This window comes from Bemisia tabaci, chromosome 7, assembly GCF_918797505.1.
Source record: "Bemisia tabaci chromosome 7, PGI_BMITA_v3".
Classification (NCBI taxonomy): Eukaryota; Metazoa; Arthropoda; class Insecta; order Hemiptera; family Aleyrodidae; genus Bemisia; species Bemisia tabaci.
Genome location: NC_092799.1, coordinates 44,510,370 through 44,533,860, shown reverse-complemented (window position 1 = coordinate 44,533,860; position 23,491 = coordinate 44,510,370). Strand labels below are relative to the sequence as shown.

Here is a 23,491-nt window from a genome sequence, read left to right as displayed (position 1 = left end):
ATGCAAATCGTTTATTATTGTTTTAATACTACTATAATGCATTGTTACCCAGCGAATGATGAAATCAAATGTCAAAATTAAGAACTAATGACACAAAAGTAAATGAAATAAAATAGAAACACCTTGACTTAGATGTTGTAAACAAAGATCCACGTTATCACCGACAGGAATGGAGATTGAGAGTCGGAATGTGGGAGAGTAATGCCATGTCCATACCGCTCTTTGATTGGTTCAAACCCGATTCAACAACAAGATGCAGATTTATTCCAAAGGCGGATAAAGAATGGTAGTCGCATTTCGTACCTTCTTGACGTCACACGGCATCGTGTACGTTTTGGGTTCATCCTGATTGCATGGCACACCATGTACCCTCTGCGCGTCACAGCCTTTAAAATGGCGGCTCAACTCCAGTTGCGACTACCTTTCTTCCTTCACCATCACATGTCTCTACCAAGGTAGATTTACACAGGTATGGAAAAAGTTGAAAATTTCCCAGGAGCCTCAGTACGTGTCACATGACCTCGTGACGTAGGTTAAGGGGCCCGTTTTTTAATTAAATTACAATCAAATTAACATTCAAACGTTTGTGCGTTTAAACGCTAAAATTAATATCGTATAAACCAAATTGTGCAAAAATTCCACAAAATTTTGACAAACGATAAACCGAACATAATAAATCAAAATAATCAAAACATACAAAATGGCTGACGTTAAGGGGCCGCTGGAGAGCCAATCAGAGGCCAGTTGTTTAGTTCTGTCCATACCTGTGTAAATCTACCTTGTGTCTCTACCTCACTCGTCATAGAATGAGAATCCGAGGCTGGGCTAGAATTTGTTCTATGCCCTCGCTCAATGAGTATCATGAATCTCGAGTAAATCGAATTCTTCTTCGACCTATTCTCTACACCAAAACCTAGAATAATAAAGCTCCAAGAGGAGTGCCTTCTTCATTTGAAATGCATGTGCTGTAATGTTGGGTGTCAGCGCTGACGATACCTACTGATCTATCCTGCTAATGGACATAACCACTTAGATCTATTTATTTCCCCGATACTTTTTGAACATGAAGAGAAGAACATTGCTTTCTGTCTTCTACTTTCTGACATTGCGGTGAGATGAAGTTCAAAGCCGAGCCCAGGTAACGATGCAAACTATTCAACCTCTGACCGTTACAGTTTACCTTGGACACAAAGCATGTAGAAATAGTTGTTGACTGTAGTTAATGGCTAACTCAATATCTGCTTGTGTCTGAGGAATGGTATTGGCAGAATGGATTAAATCTTCCTCAGCGACACCATTGGTTGACCGAGGAGAAATGATGAGGTATGAAATCAGAAATGTTTGCCACCTCTGCGCTTCCAAGCAATTTTTTACTTAGAATTGTTGACGCAGGGTCTATATATGTACCAAATACCATACTTTACAGTTGTTGATATAAATTATTAACTCAATCACAACAACCTTGCGATTCCCTTCCTCCGAGTTCACACAGTACCTCTCCTCGAACGTAGCATAAGCGACCTGAAAAAGTTCAGAGTATTGGACACAAATATGTAGAAATAGTGATTTGACTGGTTACTTTAATAGCCAATATTAATATCAAGCATGTAGTCTGAAGGACTGGTAGGGTATTGGCAGAATGCGCATTTAATCTTCCTTTCGCGCAACATCATCGGCAGACCAGTGGAGAAATGATAGGGCATGAAAATCAGAAACGTTTGCAAGCTCTGCGCTCACCAAGCAGTTCCTTACTTAGCGTTGTGGACGCAGGGTCCCTCTGAGATAAATAGAGTTATAAAATCCTATTTTGGGAAAAAACTCTTAAGCGCATTATGAACATGCGAATATTTAGAAATGAATCAAGTTCCATTGCACTGCGTTGCAGGCTCCTGCGCTCGCCTAAGAAAATCATACGTGGCATTGGTTAATGCAGGGTTCCTCGTACGAAGTATAATAGATACCTATAAAATCACTGTCTTGGAAATCCTATAAGCTGCTCCCCGTTTGAACATGCGATATTTAGAAACTGGAATTCAGTGTTCCATTGCCATTAAAATTATGCGACCTGGGACCTGAAGGGAAACTGAATGCAAAGCATTCCCGTTCAGACTTATCATTTAAAACCACGAATGCTTGGGTGGAAAAAAGACAAATATTATTCATAATTTCTGGCGGCATTTTTCACAGACGCCAAAGGAACATACGTTTGCATCTTTTTTGACAAGCAATTCAATAGACGTGATTTCTTTACTGTACTCTACGCAAGGTCGCCATATGTTAAACAGTTTTATGTCCATCATCCAAATTTATGTTAGCTAGCTGGATAGGTTATTACAGTGCCTCAAAATGAGAGGCAAACCTGCATAGGCCTAATGAGTGAACCTAAGTCATGCGGCCCAACCACAACGCTGAAGCTTTGAGCAAGCTGAATGTGAGCAAGTCTATCAGTCGATCGGCAGCAATTTAGAGATTCTTTTTTTTTTTTATTTATTTTTTTTTTTTTTGAGTTATTGTTGGTGTGGGCATTGGGGAGTAGGTGTGTAGTGGGCGCAATTGTCTACTGTGGTGTGAGTGGATTTAGTTCAAACAAATTCAAGAGTTGGTGGTTGTGCTGAAGTATGTTAGCTGGGGGAGGGTTGTTTGGCGCGGTCACGCGCAAAATTTCAGGCTTCGTGTCGATGACTTCTACATTAAGCCGACGTGTTAGCGTGTGGAGAACTGTGGCATGGCCTGAAAACTATAAGACATTGCCCTATTTAACCATGTAATATATCTGCCAATTGGAGTGTCTTATCGGGTGTCTTTAAACGCTTTAAATTATACGATGGAGCCCCCTTGTGTAAGAATTTAAGTAGTGAAGGAATTGAGCTACGCCAATCAAGTAGGCACTCTTAAATTTTAATCCTACACAATGCTTGACAACTTAAATATACAGTGTATTCTTATTATATGATTGCTTAATGTCCAAAATACCTAGTTGAAAACAAAAATAGTAGCATACTTGGTTAGAGAGTGAAGCCTGTGATCAAGGCATCAATTCGTGTAAATCCCATGGGAAGAAATGCGAACATGACAAACAATGACCACTGTATGAAAGATGAACAGCACATGTGTAGACAGAAATCTTAAATTATACTCATCTTTAGTTAAATTTGTTGTTGACACCTCAAACCTGAATTCAAACATGAAAACTGAAAAAGCATCTTGCAATGAAGAATTTGAATTTATCTCTCATCCTTTAGTAACAACTTTGGTTAGACCACTCAATGAAGTTCAAAACATTGATTATATTATGGTGTATTTAAAGTACGCTGTGTTTGTAAAACATAGTGCTGGTTAAATTTTAGAGGAGCCATGATACGTTATTGCAATGATATGCTGGATAGAAATAAAGTAACACTTCGGTCACTACTGTTCAGTGTCCTTTTTAGAGAACGGTTGGTTACTTCGAGACAGTTTGGAGAGTTGAGGACAAAAAAAAGAAAATGTGGGAAGACTTTAGGTTGTCGAAACGTCAAGCCGCTTCAGGAGCGGGGCCGATGCAGGATGCGCAGACCCTTCTCGATTCGGTTGAAGCAAGTTACTCGGCGATTCTTGATGACTCGCTTTTAGGAAATAAAACTTTTGTAAAATCAGTGCGGCTCAGGCTCCCAAGAGTCTTGCGGCTAGATGAAGGGGGAATGAGAGAAGCTGTCAACCACTAACAAGACGACGACGATCTCAGGTCCATGATTCTCTGGGCATGAACGCTCGGCGAAAACCGATTGATTGAACCACATCAATCTTGCGATTGACATGCGAGGACAGAGAGGAATAGGGTGGGGATTCCTGCCGTTGGAGCGACGATGAAGCGAAAGTGTTCTTTCGCGGAATAAGGAAGGAGGGCCTTCAAGGCCTTTTTAAGGGGCTGGGACATTCAACTTGCCGCCTTGATGTCGTTAGTCCTGTAGGAATGATAAGAATATCTCCTGTCTTTGTCGGAAGGCTTCAGGTTCCTTGAAAGGCGCTTGTAAGAATCTGGTTTTTTTAGGATCGTCGGAGCCAAAGATTGGTTTGCCGGAGGGAAGGGCAACAAGAGAAGCACCCACTACCGCTGCGAAGGATTCCTTAGAATCTTCGACAGGAAAATTAATAGACGATACGAACCAATTTGACTGGCTCAAGGAAACCGTACATGATGACGTATGAAGTAACTAGGTTAGTGTGAAGAATACAAAGGTACGGAGCAAATCAAGAGAGAGACGATTCGCTAGAAGAGGAAGAAGACGTTTGGACACGAGATTAGAGATCCGGTTGGAGCGCGGGATAAGATAACGAAAGTTTACGCTACTGATTGCTTATCAAAAAAATTAGGAAATTAACAAGAGATAACGCAATCAAGCACTGTGCGCGACGTTGAGCAGTAGAAATGGAGTACTGGAGAACGGATGGGGCGCATGCAGAAGGAGGAGTGGCCGCGCTCGTGTTGTTGGTTTTGGCATGACGTCGTAAGCTGCCCCTCCAACATGTCAATGGGAATGCGGGTTTTCACGAGGTACGTGACCAAATAATTGTCACGATTTCTTTTGCTTATATCGTTGCTTGATGTGACGTGGTTGTACATTTCTTCGCTCGCCACCACCTCATGATGATGATGGCATTATAAAAGACGAGTCCGATTAATTTCATTAAATATTTTCGATGTTTTAGTTCATGTATAAGTTAGTATAATTTATAAAATAGGTTGTAAAAATTAGTATCGTTTCATTAGTTGCGTGTAGTGCGAAATGATTTGATTTGAGTTAATAGTAGTAATTTTATTATTTTAAAGGGCTTCATAAGTAAAGGGCTAGTAGCTGTGATGTGCTTTTTGTCGAGTGATATATTTTTAAGTTTTAATATTTCTACTGTGCGTACAGGTTCATAGTCTTATCGCATTAATATAATTGTTGTTTACAATGAATGATTCCGCACCGGATTATGGACCTATTTCTAAAGCGCATTCTGTCAATTACCTCAGTGAATCCTCAAGATCATTAGATTGCTAAGATTTTTAAGGATCGCAGTCTTCACTGAAGTTCTGGGGGGATTATTCGTGTATTTATTGTAATCGAAGATGCCTCTCAGTGTTTGCAAGCGATTCTGAATATGTTTCGATGACTATATCAATGAGGAGGTATCAAATAAGTTTCAACTCAAACACGATAAACATGGGTATTCTACAGAATCGAGATCGTTGAGGTGACTAGGTGGCGGAGCCTACCAAAATGCCGGCGCGAAGCGCGGCTCGAGCGAGAAAGTCTCGAGCGTCGGTCCACGGCACCCAATCCGCGAAGTGGATGGGGTGATAGAAATTTTTTTATATCCAACTTCTGAGTTGAGTTCGGATCGAACTTGGATGGATATTTTTGCCGAAAATTAAGCTTTGAGTGTGATCATCATTCATTTCTCAGCCGATAATACGTGTTCCTCTGGGTCGGGTTTGTTTACATTGGGCCAACTTTGGAGCTCCATGATAGCCTAAAATTGATGAACCAATCAGAGAGCGGCACAGAGATGGCAATACTCTCCCGTATACAGGTACACTAGTTCTGGCGATACAGCGATGCTAAGTATACGTTTTTAGCATTACATATATAAGCACTTCTAATGCATAAAATAAAGTAAACTTAGCAACGCCATAGCACTGAACTATACTTTGAACCAGATTTGAACTAAAGTGAAAAGTTTCACAAAGCTGTATCGTTTGAATGTCTCATTTTAGTCACGTGTTAATGAAATTCTCAAATTCCCGAAAAAAGGGGCAATAATGTCATCTTTGTTTTTTTAATACGACCAGTCAACCAGTCACGGTAGTGACAATCATGGCCATTTGATTTGAGACACTCTGCTGAATCTCTTGAATTCAAGCCAGATAGTGATAGCCGTTCCCTGTCAGAGAGGTTAATAATCAAAGCCAATCACAGAAAATATTCTGTCCTACGAAAAATGATCCTAGAATTAAGTTAGCATGACTTTCATGCTTTAAAGTTATATACAGTCAGACGTTATGAAACTTCTCTGTCACCCTTCAAATGGTTCTCCCGACGCCTCTCATTCGCAATGAGCATCTACCAACAGAATGGATAGTTTTAAACATCATCAGTGGCGTATTTAAGAAACAGAAAAAGCCTATGATGACTCGAAACGCGTCCTGCCCTCCTAAAATCTTAAAAATCAACCTTTCATCGCCCATTTTTTAGCTTTCTTATTTTCGTAATCCTGTTCTCAGGCTACGTGATTTGGACTACATTTCGCAGTAATGAAATTCTATTTGTGGCTTGCCTATGAAAGCACGTATGTGTATAGAGGAACTAATAGCACCTATACGTTGAGCCAGAAATAGCAATTCCTCATTGCAATATGTATTCCATTTTTGCATCTCTGATACTAAGATGGTCTCTAAGTTTGTCTAGTGGCTGACAGGAGCAACCGGGAAACGTCAGGGAATTTTTTTGGGTGGAAGGGAAATCATCAGGGAACCTGGAAAAATTCGGCATTTCAGGGATTTTATTTTGCGAGCGATTTTCTTGCCAGAGAAACTTCAGGGAAATCGAAAAACTCGGATTTTCCGGAACATGTTTCGCGAATTTTACTCTTGCGGTAATTTCTACCAGAACTTCTGCTGATGTCCTTTAAATTTTAAATATGAGGCAAAAATACCTGACATAAGTTCAGGCCTCATATATTTTGCTCCATTTATTACATTATATTTTGAAAACATGAAACATGTGTTTACTTACATCTAATCAGTTCTAAAATGTCGAAAAATCAGGAATTCTTTCCTTCTCGTCACGGAAATGTCAGGGCATTATTTTTTCCGTCTGTCAGGGAATTTGGAATTTTCCACCGGTTTTTGGCCGCTTTCGTCAGAGATAAATCAGTAAAATTTCGGAGAATTTTTTTAAAAATTACTAGGCACCCTAGTTGAGGAAGAAATAGTAATTCCTTATTGCAAAATGTTTTCCATCTTTGCATCTTTGACAGTAAGATACTTGCAGTCTGCAGTTGCCGTCCTGAATGATTGTTACTACCACCAACACAGCCACCAAACAGCGTATCTCTTTGAGGGAAAATTGTGCTTTTGTGTGAGCTTTTCCCCTCTGTATTGAGATATCAGCTTTACACTGAATTTTTTACTCACGTTGGTTAAAAAATCCAATGTACCGTCTTACGACCCTTGCGTCCACCGCAATCAGTTTGTGACCAAGATACTTGGTCTCCAAGTTCGTCTAGTGGTTGACAGTTTTGTTCCCGTTTAGTTCATCCCTTTTTTCTCGCCTACAAAGACAGCCATTAAGTCCTTTAAACGGCGTCCCCTCCATCGGCCGGATCTCCACTCGCTCACGGTCGACGAGGTAGGACAGTTTGTTGTCACTAGAGCCGGTAGCAAGGACGACGATGAATGCAGCACGATAAGAAAACAAAGTGTCGAGTGGTGGAGAATTTTTAACGAGGAGAGGATGAAAGAGAGCGGAGAATAATGTAACGAGCTCTCACAACATCACGAGTGTGTCGGCGGGGGTTGTGAATGAAACGAGCACGCGGGGGAGAGGGTGGGTTTCGCGGAGGGGGCGCGGCAGTCGGCGCATGCCGTCGTAAAATTGAAGGTTGGAAGGGGGAGGCTGCGTTGTCAGCTCCGGGGGAGTCGGAGGGTTCCTGGAGGCGCAGCTCAAGTTTACGGAGTCGCGGAATCCGGGTCAAGAATCTTGGACACCCTTCACGGGTGGTGACTTGGCGGACCGATCCGATCGAATTGGGTCAGCGAAAACGGTGTCAACAAACGCCGGGACAACTCGGAAGTGCTAAGTAGAAATGTTTAAGGTGGATCTAGGGTGAATACTGCAGGGTGTCCACAAGTCCGGAATTTTCGGAAAGTCTGAAAATAGTAGGTACTCACTGGGGAAAAAAAAACACATTGGATCTAGAGTCCAGACTCTTAAAAACATCGAAAAGAAGAAGTACGCTTGATTCGATCAGAATCTAGCTTAAATCAAGAACCAAGCCTCTTAATTTAAGCGGATTTCGTCTTGATTCAAGCAAAAATCCGATTGGATCAAGAGTATTTTTCCCTGTCCATGTTTTCAAGAGTCTGAACTCTAGATCCAATGTGTTTTTTTTTTGTCCAGTGCTGATTTTTTAAGGGTGGTCCGGAAGTACTAAAAAAGTGTGGAAATTCCACAAGGAGGCCAGGGTTTTTTTTTCGTTTTTTTGTCATTTTTGTCGCAATTTGAGCAAGAAATTCAAATTTTTGAAATACTTCGAATTTCGTCGAATGGAGGTACTGAAAAATCACTGAATTTCTCCGTTAAGTAGGTACTGAAATTCTTGGGAATGTATTGAAAAAGTACTGTACAAGTACTGATTTTTGGCCAGCCTGTTTTAGTAGACACCCTGTACTGCCATGTTCAGGGAAAGCGCCGTTAGAGTCCCTTTATACCCAGAATGGGCCTGTTGTATGCAAGAGATACAGCCGTGCGAGTAGACTTTTCAGCGGTTAAATGACACGAAAATTACGATGGTCACATTGAAAAAGTCTGAAATACACTCCTTACTGCGCAATTTGCGTTGTTAGGAACGCGCTTTTTCAAATTTCCCGCGTCTGGGGGCAGTTTTCTAACGGAAACAATTAACGGCAACTCGCGGCCATTTCCGGTCAACTAAAACTGACAACATAACCTAAAAATCGGAGCTCGTGACATCGTGAAATGAAATGTAGAAGGATTGCGTTGAATATTTAAAAGTTGATCGATTTGGTTACCGCATAAAGCGTATATGGACCACTATTAGAGATCACGTTGGGTTTGTAAACAAACTGAAGGAAAAAATAACAACAACAATGACTCGGCATCTTCCGGAAATCACCGAGCCCGCCGTTTGCTCGTTTCCGGTGATTAGAAAACTGCCCCCAGACGCGGGAAATTTGCAAAAGCGCGTTCCTAACAACGCAAATTGCGCAGTAAGGAGTGTATTTCAGACTTTTTTAATGTGACCATCGTAATTTTCGTGTCATTTAACCTCTTAAAAGTCTATTCGCGCGGCTGTATCTCTTGCATGCAACAGGCCCATTAAGACGTCTTGATTATCAGCTGGCCTGGGCTAGTCATGGTGTCACAAAAGTGTGCACCCAAACGAATGATATTGAAGGATAAGAATAAGGAATCCTGCGATGTCTATCATCTCAAAACAACACCATCAACAAAACCGATCAAAACCTAACCAAAGAAATTGCAATAAAATAAAATGAGATTGATCCGTGAATAATTTCTCGATCTATTTTAATTTCGGTGCGATGAAAATAGCAATTTACTCTTGATAATTCACAATTAGGATATATTTTATTATTTTTGTTCACATTCGAGCCGCCGCCATCTTTGTGCACTCTTACGTGATTCCATGAGCGAGAACCAATCAGAACTAGATTTTTTTAAAGTCATTTTCAGTGGTCTCAGAGCCCAACCAAGCCCGACCAGAATTGAGATGTCGTAACTCTGTGTATGAAGGGACTCTAAACGCCGTCTGAACATTCGATAGTTGCCAATTTGTAGCTCTCGGTTTTCTTTTTAAAGTGGACTTCCAAGTTGACTGAATCCTAATTAAAATTCTGCCCCAAGACTGGAAATCTATAGGGCGATATATTTTATTTCTGTATTTTGTAATTTTTCTTAATTTGTATCATACGGTTGTTTTCAATTTGCCTTTAGCTGGGCCTGCAGCAATTGTTGTTACGAATATGTTATGCGTGTTGATCTCAGCTCATTACATACTTGACTCTCTGAAGGCGTTTAATGTGCGAAAGTAGAGCACCCTGTTGGAGAACAACATAAGTAAGATTGGATGAATCGCTCAATCTCTACTTCGTTCGTTCTCCGACAGATAGGGCTACTTGCACACATAAAACGCCTTCAGAGAGTCGAGTATGTAATGAGTTAAAATCAGCACGCACAACATATTTGAAACAACAATTGCTGCAGGCCCAGTTGAAGGCGAATTGCTTTCGCACATGAAGCGATTTTAGAGAGGCGAGTATGTAATGAGCTAAAATCAGCACGCACAACACATTCGTAACAACAATCGCTGCAGGCGCAGCAGAAGGCGAATTGTTCAGTTAAAAAAATAAAAGAGTATGATCGGTAGTCTGCATGTAATGAGAGGGTATGTATTTGATCGACATGAATCGAACCGAAAATAAAAACGTGAACCGATCAACACGGAGTCAATAGACAAATAAATAAAGCTGATAAAAATCAGTAGGAAACTTTCATTTACTATAAAAATTCCGAATCGGGATATCTCGAAATCAGAATCAGCCAAGATTTTGATTTTTCACGATTTTAAGTCCACTTGTACCATAAATTCACCCCCTGCAAACCGTTTTTGGCTACATTTTTGTCGCATTTTTTTTTTTGCTTCCAGACCACCTTTTGTAGGCGATTTGTTAGGTTATAATGAAGAAGGAACATTTTCACAACACTACAGTCGCGCTCGTTCCCTTTTGCGAAATGCGATGCAGAGGCGGATACAGCAATTTGACAACACCGAATTTCCTCAATTAAACCTATGTTAAATAATCGATTATGGGCCTGTTGCAAACTTTTGCTAGAGCAAAAATAAGAGTTGTTACTTATAGATAATGCCTCAAAAATCACGATGAGCGCATCGGCAAAGTCTGAAATGCACTCATAACTTCACAGTCTGCGTAAGAAATTTGCGGTTTTTTGAGCTTCCCGCTTCAAAAACGATACTACAGCACAGGTGAACATTTTGTAAGAGTAGTCGTTCCATCGTCGGCAATAATCATCATGGCCGACGTCAATCCGCCAAAACACGTGTGATGGGACGAGATAACACCTGAACTGGACTAGACCAGATAACAATCGGCGTGTTAACGTTCATATTTTCCACGCCCGAATGGATTGACCGTGAACTCTCCTTGAATTACGCGCGGAACTGCGCGCAAGCGTCGGCCATGATGAATATCGCCGACGATGGAGCGACTCCTCTAACAAAATGTTCACCTGTGCCGTAGTATCGTTTTTGAAGCGGGAAGCTTGAAAAACCGCAAATTTCTCACGCCGATTGTGAAGTTATGAGTGCATTTCAGACTTTGCCGATGCGCTCATCGTGATTTTTGAGGCATTATCTATAAGAAACAACTCTTATTTTTGCTCTAGCAAAAGTTTGCAACAGGCCCATTGTTGGAGCACCTGACCCCTACAAGAAGCAATACATTTTCATAAGTTTAAATGGGGAAAAAACAATTTTGCCAATTTTCTGGATCCGCTAATAATGCGATCCAATTGAGCTTGCACCTGTGCTACGTGCGACGTGCGTGCTTTCGTAAACAATGTCCCGAAGACGCGTTCTCAGATTTGACCATAAGTTTTTAGTAACTTAAGCACCGACGTGTACTAAAAACTCGGAGAACTCAAAGAGCTGCCTCCTGACAGGTGCGACGCTTGTTTTCGCCAAGATCACAATACGAATCGGATTGTTGTACATGTTTTTGTCAGAACAAGGTGGCGCGTCATGTAGAATCAAGCTATCCGCCAATTATAGGAACCTACATCCTTTGTTTTTCTGTTTCTCCACCTTCCTCATTCGTTTCTCTCTATATTTCTGTGACTGAGGAAATATTCGACTACAAGTTATCCTGGAATGACTGATTTACTGCTGTTTTGGCGGAAATGACGTCAATGTCTACCCACTTATCATTTGCGATTTCCAGCAATCCTCGTATCTTGCTCGTAGGACGAATTTTGCTGTTAAAACGGAGTCAGTCCATTCCTTTGAATTAGACTGGTGAGGTTGCGAAGCAAACTCAATTTTTAAAAGATTATCTTTCCTGTTCTCTGTGATTATGAGGCAGTGAAGGTGCCCTAGCGTTCTTAAAAACGACCATGTTTTCACCATGTTGAGATTATTCTGTTACCAACATGGTTTGTTCCAGATCATGGTATTACCAACATACGTATGTTGGCAGTGAAACATGCATGCCGCCATGTTGACGCTAACATGATATCAACATGGTTCCAACTTGGTCTCAATACTGTTCCATCTTGGTCATTGTCGGGCAATTTGACCAATTTTATACCACGTTGATGCCATGTTGACACCATTTTGGCGTCAACATCCCACTAATATGGTCATTTTCTAGCAGGATAGACGGCAGGTCAGGGCGCGCACCGCGATTTCTGATACGAGCCTCGCTACTGCGGTAGCGTAGCGTGAATGATCGCTATTCCCCAATTTGAAGCTATAGTAAAGAATCGCTGATCCAGGGGTGCAGAAAATGCTCGATCACGAAAATGTGGAACAGCCCGCGTAAAATGTGTAAATGCGCGTAATGCGTAAATGCGTGTGTGTGTAAATGTGTTAAAAGAAAAATAAAAAATCTCACGCCCAATGTGAACATAAATAAAAATAAAAAAAAAGAAGCTCCATTAATATGAGCATAACGAATTAGTCAACCATTATTAACATCTCGCATAATATGAATTACTCTATCAAAAGCAACCCTCACATTAGCTGAATAATGAAAAGTTAAGAACAGCCCCGTTATAAACTGAATTAGCATTGAAAGACCTAACAAAGATCCATGGAGGGAACATTTTGAGAGGTCAAAAGTCGGAAATCAAAGGAAAACCGAAGAAAAACTTCATCTTTTTTCAGATCGGTGGGAAATTTTTTGGAAAACCGATGAGCAAAATGTGGCATCCCTGCGCTGATCGAGGTGTTCGTTGTGAACACCCTGTTTATCGATCCTTTTCCATAGGTTTACATGGCAGATCAATCGACGTAGCGCAAAGCACGCCACGCCACCGACACAAACGCATGAAGTAAGCTCTTCGAATCCCCGATCGAATGCGCGGCACGCTTCGCGAATCCGTTGCACTTGCGCCCTCCCCCCCCCCCTCCCCCCGATGCAGTGCGGTTGGACAGACGAGGACAAGGGCCGAACAAATGATTCATGCGCCCCGCGGTGGATTGGCGCACAGGGATCGAGGAAGTCGGAGAGGTCGGACAAAATTTGGAAACTTTAAAAGCTTATAATTCCGTTTTTACAAACTTTTGAGGTTCTAAGAGTACTTTCATTGGTTTCCTCGAGAAATTCGCTTCAAGAAGCCCTCCTTACTGGGTGTCTACAAGTCCGGAAAGTCCCGAAAGAGCACTGATTTTTTTGGGGCGGTCCGGAAGCACTGAAAAAGTGCGGAAATTCCGCAAAAAGTCCGGATTTTTTTTCGATTTTTTGTCATTTTTGTCACAATTTCAAATTTTTGAAATTTTTCTAATTTCGTCAGACGGAGGTACTAAAAAAGTACGGATTTTTTCTGTTGGAGGAGGTACTTCATTTCGCGAGAATGTACTGAAAAGGTACTGTAAAAGTATTTATTTTCGACCAGCCTGTTTAAGTAGACACCCTGCATTGGTTTCCTCGAGAAATTCTCTTCAAGAAGCCCCCCTAGAAGCACAAAGTGTGACGCAATTAACATGCAAATTTGCAGCTTTAGTCAAAAATTTCATATCCGACCTCTCTGATTGACTCGATCCACAGTGCGGCGACGGGGCGCTGCGCGCGGCAATAAAAATAGGTTGAGGCGCTAAAAAATAGGGGTCGGAACTGACATAAATACTCGAGCGATGACAGCGGAACTCTAATCAGGCGCTTAAATGTGTCTTCGGAATGGGGTTGGGGTCGTGAAAGCGAGAGGGGATCGGATCGCTCCTGCCCTGGGGTCTTTGGTTCGCGGCCCGCGAGCCGTGGCGGTCGCGAGGGCGAAAGTTTCGGGCGGATCGAACCCGAAATCCCTGCGATTCTATGTTCGATCCGCGAACCAGCCATTGCTGCCGCATAGAGAAAATACCACCCATATAAATTTCAGCTCAAAATATTCATTTTCGCTCGAGTTATCGAGTGGACAGGATTTGACCTCCCCCCACTTTCTAGCCCCACCCCTTAAAATCTATTGCCTCAAATTTCGATTTTTTTTCGCAGAATAGTAGTTCTAATGAGTCTCTACTAAATGCAAAAAAAAATGGTCAAAATATCTTTCAACGTAAGAAAGATATAACCACTCAAAAATCGAAAAATCTTCAAAAGGCGGAAATACATACATATATACATACATATATATAATTTTCGTTTATACTCCTATTTTCAAAATTATCTGTAAAGACGTTAATAGCCTAAGTCGCTGAATGTCTCAAAATTATAATAACTAACTAACTATATACACATGAATTTGAATGGCATATATTTTCGTGATCTACGACCCGTGATCGGTGCTCTTCCCAATGTCTCAGGTCTGGGTCCGACATCATGGGAGAATGCAATAGTGTATTTTCTTCGGAAAATACACTAAAAAGGAGGTGTTTGCATCTTGAGGTTTGTTTACCCTATGACGTAGGTCGGTACAAACTGGCCAGCGAAATCCGGAATTTGAAGTTTGAAAAACGGACCGTAATGTCCCATTTTTTTGCTTAAATCAACTCAGGATATAATTTCAAGCACTTTTTATAGAATGACTTTTTTCCATAAATGACACCATTTCCAATAAAATTGATGATAAACGTCGTTGTACCGACCTACGTCATCAAAAAAATTCCAAGATGCCCGAAATGCAAGCACCTCCTTTTTTTCTCTATGAGCAGTCAGTGTCAAATTTTCGAAATCGAGTTTCTCTCAAAATCCGTCTAATCTCTTTTAGGGTGGTTTCACGATAGCTGGAATAGTTTTGTCGCCGTAACAGACAGCACATTTTTCGGTCATATTTTCAGTAGAAATGGAAAAATCTTGAATGTTTTCGCATTAATCGTCAACAGGTCACGTATTTCAACGCTTCCTAATGATTTATTGCTCTACTTCTCAATTAATATTATGTAAATTCCGAAAATGTGCTGTCTGTTAGGCGGTAAAAAGTCAGCGTAACAGACAGCACATTTCCGGCCATTTATCTATTAAAATTGAAAAGTAGAGCGGTAAATCTTTGAAAAGCGTTATAACACGTAACCCCGTGTAGATTACTGCAATAAAATTCGAGTGATTATCATTACTACTAAAAATATGACCGAAAAATGTGTTGTCTGTTACGGCGACAAAACTACTCCAGTTATCGTGAAACCACCCTCTAGATGAAATCACTGAAATGACTAAAACAGCAAAATTCATCTTAATTGCATGAAAACGAGACTTACGAGGAAGCCGTAAGTGCTCAAAAAATGACGTAGTTTCAGGCAAGACAGCAGTAAGTAACAATATTCCTACATAGAGCCAACGAAAACAGTGAATGTAAAAATGAACGAGACGATTTTTCAGCGTTATTTTGTAAAAACTACGAAATTTTGCGCTAAATACTGGAGCATACCCGAGCCGGTTCTCCCATTTTTAAACCTCGATTTCGGAGCCTCCCCATTCTCGCACGCAACTGACCACGACTCGCCGACTGGTCGAGAACTTCCTGCACCCCTGAGCTATTACCTGCAGAAATCATGCAATTCGGGCCCTTAAATTTTTATTTACGGATTATGATTTAAAATGAGAATTTCGTTCTCGTTTCTCCTCAAATAAATAGAACAGGGTTTAACGTTTTGAAATGCCGCAATCGAGGTATGTGATTTTCGATTTTATCTGTCGATAACTATTCCTGCCAGCAGGATATTTTGTAGTGTGCTTCGCAAAATGAAGGCGTAATTTAAACGTTGTATCGCGCTTTAAGTTACGGATTCCATCAAGCTCCAACCCCAGCTCCCAGTTTTTTCGTCAGGGAATGCCATTAATAGGAAACTTCCAAACGTGTCTCTGTCGGTCTGAAATTCTCAGATTTTTCTTCAAATTAGCCATCAATTCTCGCCTGATGTTCTTTTTTGCTTGTTTTGTTGCAGGCGGATGCTTCTCTCGAGATGGAGCAACGACATTTTTCGCAGGCCAGCCTTGAATATGTGTTTTTGCTCCAGGAAGTTCAAGAACGCAAAAAATTTGAATTCGTTGAAATTGTGAGTGAAACATTGAACTAATAGTATCCTATCCTACTCTATATAAAATCGTAAGCTCAGATAGCCCTAACGCCAAAAATCCTAACATCCAAAAAAAACCTTACGCTGGGTGTGCCCGCTACCCCTTCCAAACCCTTTCTTCCTTCTCCCTTCTACTGCATCACCTGCGCATTCTGCGCCCTCTCCACCCCCACTCTTCCGTCCGGTTTTTTGGCTCTTTCCATTCCGCCTTTAGGCCATTTTCTCTTCCGACCACTGCAGGTCATTTTTCTCTGTGCTCTTAATTGAATCAGTGAGAACGAGAACACACCAACTCGAAAAAATGAAAATAATCAAGGCATACACAAAACTGCACAGTAGATGAAGAATTTAGTCCAAGAAAAAAATTTTTGGTGCCGAAAGACAAGTACTACAGAGGATTTTAAAGGTCCAAGATGGAACAGACGCACTGACTTCAATGACCTTTATAAAAACTGACTGTCTTCATTGCAAATGCAACATTTTCGAGTTATCGAGTCGGTGTGTTTTCGTTCTCACTGATTCAATTAAACCCCTCTTTAATTTCTACTTCAGTTCACTTATTCAGTGACTCCGATGATTTTCTCAGTAATTCGTGGCGTACTATTTACAAAGTTTTTTTGCTTTTTCATGATAAAATATCATTATTATTGACTGCCTCAATAAATCTGAGCTCATATTACCATTTTTTTTCTATATATATCCTCTCTTTCCCGTAGGAATTACCGAAAATGAATGAACCGCCTCGCCTCACAATCATTGATATGATCGCCGATGAATTTTTTTAATTTTAGAGCTTTGTTTTACATGCTAGATTAGGTAATCCACGAGAGGTCCACAAGTGCTCTCGGGGGGCTGGGCCGCGTAGCGGTCAGGGGACATAGCCCTCTAGTTTAAAAATGAGTTGCTAGTATTAAAACTTTTAGCTTTATGTGCATCTTCCAAAGTTGCTGAAGAGAACAGGAAATGAATCGGATTAAAGATTTTCCGCCATATGCTCAAAACCATTTACCGCCCCTAGATTTTTAGCGGAGAGTTTTACATTTTTCGGAAAGACTTACAATTAGTTTGAAGGACACTCAACCGAATAGCTAACTACTCTTACTTATTGATACATTAAAGTAAGGAAATAGAGTAAATTTATGAGGCAAACCAACTGAAATTTTTAAATTGCATCCACCCTCATCTAAAAAAAATCAACAAGGCAAAATTGAAAATAACGCAACCTCTTGAAAATGGAAGAAAAAAAAATTCCTGGTTTGTGCAATCTTTTTCTTTTTTCAGTCTGCTTAGCAGAAGGTAGGGGATACGATTTGAAATTCTTCTTCCTCCTTCCTCCTTCCTCCTTCCTCCTTCTTCCTCCATTTCAGAGTTTTCTGAATGATACCATGTAACACCAACTGTACCTTCCTAGAGTAAGATTAAACTAATAACATGTGTAATATGAATCAATAATCTGAGTGAGGAAGTAATGGAGATTATGTATTTAATTATTAAGGTATTTAGGTATTTAAGTTTAGGTATTTTATTAATTTAATCTCTTAATTCTGTTTTTCAGTTACTAAGTTTCATGTTTGGATGGCTCACATTTTATCACGAGGGTCATGAGGTTGCGGAAGATTTTAAACCGTACATGAGAGAATTACAACTGAGGATTCAAAAGGTAAACAATACATATTTTGTAGCAGTCCACCTCTCTGGCTTAGTTTTTCTCTTTATGAAACTTAACTTTTTAAATTTTTGTATTATTATTTTTTGTTGCCACATAATAGCAGTTTGCACTCCTAGTGTTTTTTTTTTCCAGTTTTCTCTAATCAGTTGTTCCTACTAAGTCATCTAGTACCAAGTTTAAAACTTATTCTTGTTTGTGAAGGATTTGATGCTAATTTTGAACGTTCTGAACAAAAAATTTCAAATTTTGTTCTTCATACCGCTTTTTTGGTTTGACCTCCTTAGTGAGTGAACAATTTGAGATTTTAAAACATCTCCTTATTTTAAGCAATAATCCAGATTGTACGCTCAATACTTAAGAATGTAATTCCAGAAGTACCAACTGCTGCTTTACTTTTCATCTTTTCTTCATTTTTTTTTAAAAAAAAATATCAAAATAAGCGACTCTCAATAGAAATACCGTGAAATTACTGACGTAAGTATTTTTACATAAAGTAGGTAAGAAATTGTGAAGTTCTTGCTAAATTTTTGTCTGCAGTTTTTTTTTTCTTTCTTGCTCCTGAGATTTTTATTTTAGCATACTTTGGTTTTAAACTTATCACAGTTTGCAGTTTTTCATTCTAATTAACACCATTGAGTTTGATTTTCTTTTGTTTTTGTTTGATTAACACGCTGATCTCTAGACGAGGGAAAACTTCATTTCGACTCGAGACAAAACTGAATCGTTAATGAAAAAACTTCTCGAGATGAGGCAGACTGTAAGTATTTTATTTTGTCTCTCCATGATACAATCTGTACGATCTTAACTTTATACTCTTCCACATGACTACTTCTCTATACATAGATTTGTTTGCAAGGTCAACGTCTAATTATGAGCAGTTCGAGTTTACTTTTTTCTGCTCCCTATTTTCACTAAAACTTCTATCTTCACAATTTTGAGTTAATAAGTCTGCAAGAGTCTTAGTATATTTGTCCTTCTTCCTCTCGCCTTCATTTCCTTTCCTTTCTTGTATTACGCAGTTCACCTGTCAATTTGTCAATTTTTTACTTCTAAAGATCTATAAAAAGCTTTGAAGCATTGTTGTGCCATTTGAATAGGGAAAAAGAAGGTAGGGTCTTAAGCCCTCTCTTTTTTTAAGAGGTTTGGAGCTTAAATAGACCCATATAGGATAAGGTAAAGCGCAAAGTTTCAATTGAAAAATATTTTTAACAAATTTGCTGACCAGAAAAACAGAAACTTTTTCTTTTACCAGTGAAAACATTTTTTGACTGCCGATTTCACCCATATTTAATAGGACAGTTGTTGACCAGTCATTCACATTAATCGCAGCAAAAGAATCCACATCGGAAATGTAGGCTTGTGGAAAAATGAATCACCGAAAGTATCCATTTTGATTAAGGATTCAAAACAATACAACGCATGGTCTTATACCGAGTATCATATCAATGGCTAAAGTGCAAAACCATGTATCTCCATCGCGGTGTTTCAAAATTGCCCCTCAATTTTTTTTTTCCTGAGGAGCAACAAGCCATCTTTGTGACTTGAAATTCATGTAGAATATTCTACAAACAGAGAAGAAAAATCAAGGTAGTTTTCAAGGAATCCTGTAGACTGGTTTTCCAAAGAAAAATAAATTATGACTGGAAATCTGCAACATCGCAAATGGAGGGAGCTATATGGTTTTGCTTGACCATCGATATGAATTTAGCACAAATCTTTTTCAGTTTGGTTTTTTCTACAAAGTGGCTTTTTCAAAATTTTCCAGTAACTATGTATTACTCTTTAGAGTTTTTCCTCAACTGTTAATTTTATTACAGATTGTTAGTAAACCGTACTTCCCAAATTAATTCAGACAGTGAGACTCTAGACAATTGGTATTAGCCAGTCTCAAGGGACCACTGCACATCTAACCACCACATCCTCCACAGACAGAATATCATGTTTCACCGAAACAAATCACTGAGTTACTGACGTACAACCATTATTTTTAATTGAGCTGAAAGTGATTTTTACTTGCCACTGCACTGCAGAATTCACTATAATAACTATTTTATTGATTTGTTTTTGTGTGTTGCCATAGAAACCAGTGGTAGACTCAAGCAGCTCTACTCCAGGAATCTCCAGAGAGGGCTATTTGTACCTTATGGAAAAGAGTAAGTCCTTCTTCAATGTGTTTGACAATTATCTACTCTTCAAGAATTATCGCAGTCCTTTTTTTAGTTACTTTTTTTCTCTTAAATGAAAATCTGCGCATGTAAGTAAAACTAAAAGTTTAGCTACTGCGAAAATTCCTCACATAAGAGATTGTTCCTTCTACTCCTAGCCCAAAATAATGTTTATTGATATCAACAAGTTGTATTGTCACTACAGCGAGCTCCTTGTGAGATTGTCTAAAGTATTTAGGATATTTAATTACTCATTTTTCGACCGTTGTTGAATTTTTCAGCTATGCATATAAAATTTCATCTATATTATTGTGCATGAAAAACTTTCTTCCAAATTAACAGCAGAAGCAAAAGAAGACTGTTTCGCCTTTTAAATCGTTCAACTGATAACAATGAATACAAAGCTAAAATGTAGAAAAGAAGGTTAAAACAAAAATCCAACAGTGCAAGGTCAACGACGCACCTTGACGAGACCGTGTATTGTGAATCTAGAAAGCTATTCGAACAAATTTAAGTTTTTTGATCTGCCTCAAGCAAAATCTTATCAGATTCTTGAAGAAAAGTGCTACGGAAAAATTTAAGCGAAGAAAGGAAAAATTCTGTCGAACTCCTAGAAGATAAAGTCGATTTAAAGGTATTTTGGGGCTAAAATACCCAAATCACCGGTATTATAAATCCCGTTATATTATTGAAAAGAGATTTACTCGATATAAATGCAATTGTATTAAATATGTCTTGATTTTTTTATTTTAAACGTCTTTTCATGCAAAGAAGCTTAACCATGTCCATGCTTTATTCATTCATGAATTGAAAGTAAGCAATCCACATCCCGAAAATCTACCGATTTGCCGTGAAAAATTGCAGAAACTTGATATACCAGGTCGATGTACCCACTCTTTGAATTTACCAATCGATTTAGTGAGTGCACGTATGTGAAAGTCAAAATGCTATAGTCATTTTGGGTGCATTCATTTTTCATGAAACAATTGTAAGTAATTTCAATCCCGAAAAACCATACATTTTCCGTATAAAATCGAAAAAATCAAAATATGTCGACTCCCTGACGTGAAAATTAAATTCTACGTGTGAAAATACTTATGTATCGATATGCTGAACAGAATGCCCGCCTCTCCTCGTAATTTACAAACCGTTCCTATACTCATCTCAAAATTTTTCTCAGAGCTTTGTGTTATTATCAGCTTCCATTTAAACCCCGGTTTGATGGCCGAATCGGCTGCCCAAAAAGCAAGCCATTTTTGAAGGGCTCTATGAGAAATTCGTGATATTATCAGCTCTCAGGAAATCACCCCATGGGTAAAATTGCTGGTATAAATTTTCGAGAGCTTAAAATAATCGTATTCAAGAAACTAAGGCATTAAACTATGGAGTCAATTTCGTTTTAATAATGTAACGGGATTTACTTGTCTTCAGGTCAAAACTCATACAAGGAAGCCCCTTGCAAGAGGCTAATTTTTTGTAATTTCACTCAATTTTTTCTCCTTTTTATAATTGAATTGCTTGTCACATTCTGAGGTCAATCATATTAAATTGTAATTTATACATTTCTTTTTTTCCCCCTTCATTTTATTTTTTGTTTGGAGAAGTTTTGTTGATTTCTTCGGATTTCGAATACTGTAACTTCTCTTCTATTTGGCCGATTTTTATGAATGAGACCTCTTTTAATTCGTGTTTCAACGGAGAGTAAGGAAAAAATTGCTAAAAACTCGCGAAACAATTTTTTTTGAAAATTGGGCGAATCCTAGCGTGACGGTGAAATGGTTAATGAAGCGTAAGTAATTGGGCGAGGGGCTGAGGATCCCGGCCTAGCTTGGCGACCGTCATTAGCTATTGTTCGTCGAGACGCCGACGCAGTGATCAGGAGCGTGGGGAAGAGAGGGGTAAGTGGATTCCTGTATGAGCCACGTTTAGCTAATGGTCTAATGAGTCTCGAGGCTCATCACAGATTGCACTTACACAGATTGCACTGTATTTCTTAGTTTTAATAAGAAATAAAATATAATTCTGTAAAATTAGTAAATAAATACCAAGACAATTATTCAGGATGTCAAAGACTGACTGAAAACTTTTTATTAACCTCATATGATAAAAATATTATTATCAGCTGACACTGACATTGTTGTCAGATGAACAGCACTATCAGAGCACGGGTACCAACTTTTGAAAAGTATAACAGAGGTTTGGAGATCTGTCAAAGCAACGTTTTGAACAAAACGGAGGAGTTAAATTCTCATTCCGAGAGTGCCGACCTGCTCAGCCATCCTCGAATCAGTTCGCTTGATTCTGCTTATATATGCATATTTTAAATCAGCGCGTCGTAGATTAAGAACCCAAAACGTTTTGGTCGACCTCTTAGATCATTATCAATCGAAAATACAACACATTTTAAAAAAATAAAAATCAATCGAAACCTGTAAGGCTAGAGTCCTCTGAGTTCTGTGTTTCAGATTCTTACCTTCTTTGTTTTAGCCTTGTACTTTTAATTTTATTTTCTTAGTATTGTACTTATGTGTCATAGGCTGCTTAAAGTTCCTTCTTCAATCTTTAACATTTACCTCCCATCCTTGATAGCTCTCCTGCTTTACTGCAGATTCCATCAACCTCAGCACATTCTGAGTCATCCGATCTTGGTCAAAAAATCGGGAAAATAAAAGAAAAGGAGAAGCAAAATACAATAAAATGGTAGTTTTTCTACGTGAGATTTTTTATCCATTCTTTTATTAAATGTAAACGTTCTATTATCCTAAAGCTACCGTAGTGTTTTGATTTCAAAGAGATTTTCTTGATTTTTGATCATATAATATTGGTGACTGCCTTTATTTTTTTGTAGAAACATTGGGTACAACATGGACCAAACATTACTGTATGTACCAAAGAGATACCAAACAATTTACAATGATTCCTTACAACCAAATGACTGGAAAATTCGTAAGTATATCTGTATGCTGTTTTTACATTTTCACACAGAAAGCATGGAGCATAAAATCCGATCTTGCAGGTTACAGACTTACTTAATCCTATCTATAACTAAATGGAGCTCCTAACTGTAATGCAATCATTGAATTTTAAGCCAGTGCAAATAACTCAAATTTAATTTACTTTAAAGTCAAAGTGAACATCGTACAGTTTCCTGATAGCCTGATTTTTAAGATTCTGTTATTTTGTATCACTGAACTTTCCCCATTTGCTCTACTATTTTCTTCAAAAATTTTGTCCCTTATTTCAAAGTTCACTCAATATTTGCTCATTTAAGTTTCAATCCCAATCCATCCTTCACTTCAACTCAGAAAAAGGAATTAATAATCACAATAAAATTTTCATTGATGTTACAGACACCCAATGATTTTCCTTCATTTAAAAAGATTATAGTACAATAATGCAGTAATTCGTTTTAAGCAGCTGGTTGTCACAAGCATGTGACGATCTGTAATTATTTCGGTATCCTGGATTATGTCTAGTAAAGTTATTTCATTTTTCTTTTCAGAATACCTCAGAGAAAATGACGCTAGCTTCATGTGTCCGAAGAATGTCAGACTCTATAGAAAAAAGATTTTGTTTTGACTTAACCCCCGTGGACCGGTGAGACAATTCTTTCAATATTTATGAT

General features: G+C 39.0%; 1 protein-coding gene across 5 annotated transcripts in view; it reads left to right on the top strand.

The window, feature by feature from the left end:
- Nucleotides 1–23,491, top strand: part of Graf (GTPase regulator associated with FAK) — a 150,525-nt gene that overhangs the window by 100,647 nt on the left and 26,387 nt on the right. For all 5 annotated transcript variants that reach the window (XM_072302834.1, XM_072302833.1, XM_072302836.1 and 2 more), the window contains 6 exons: nt 15,901–16,011; nt 17,588–17,692; nt 18,384–18,458; nt 19,782–19,854; nt 22,715–22,812; nt 23,369–23,463. In XM_072302834.1, coding sequence (XP_072158935.1) covers nt 15,901–16,011; nt 17,588–17,692; nt 18,384–18,458; nt 19,782–19,854; nt 22,715–22,812; nt 23,369–23,463 — 557 coding nt within the window. The remainder of the gene's footprint in view (nt 1–15,900; nt 16,012–17,587; nt 17,693–18,383; nt 18,459–19,781; nt 19,855–22,714; nt 22,813–23,368; nt 23,464–23,491) is intronic.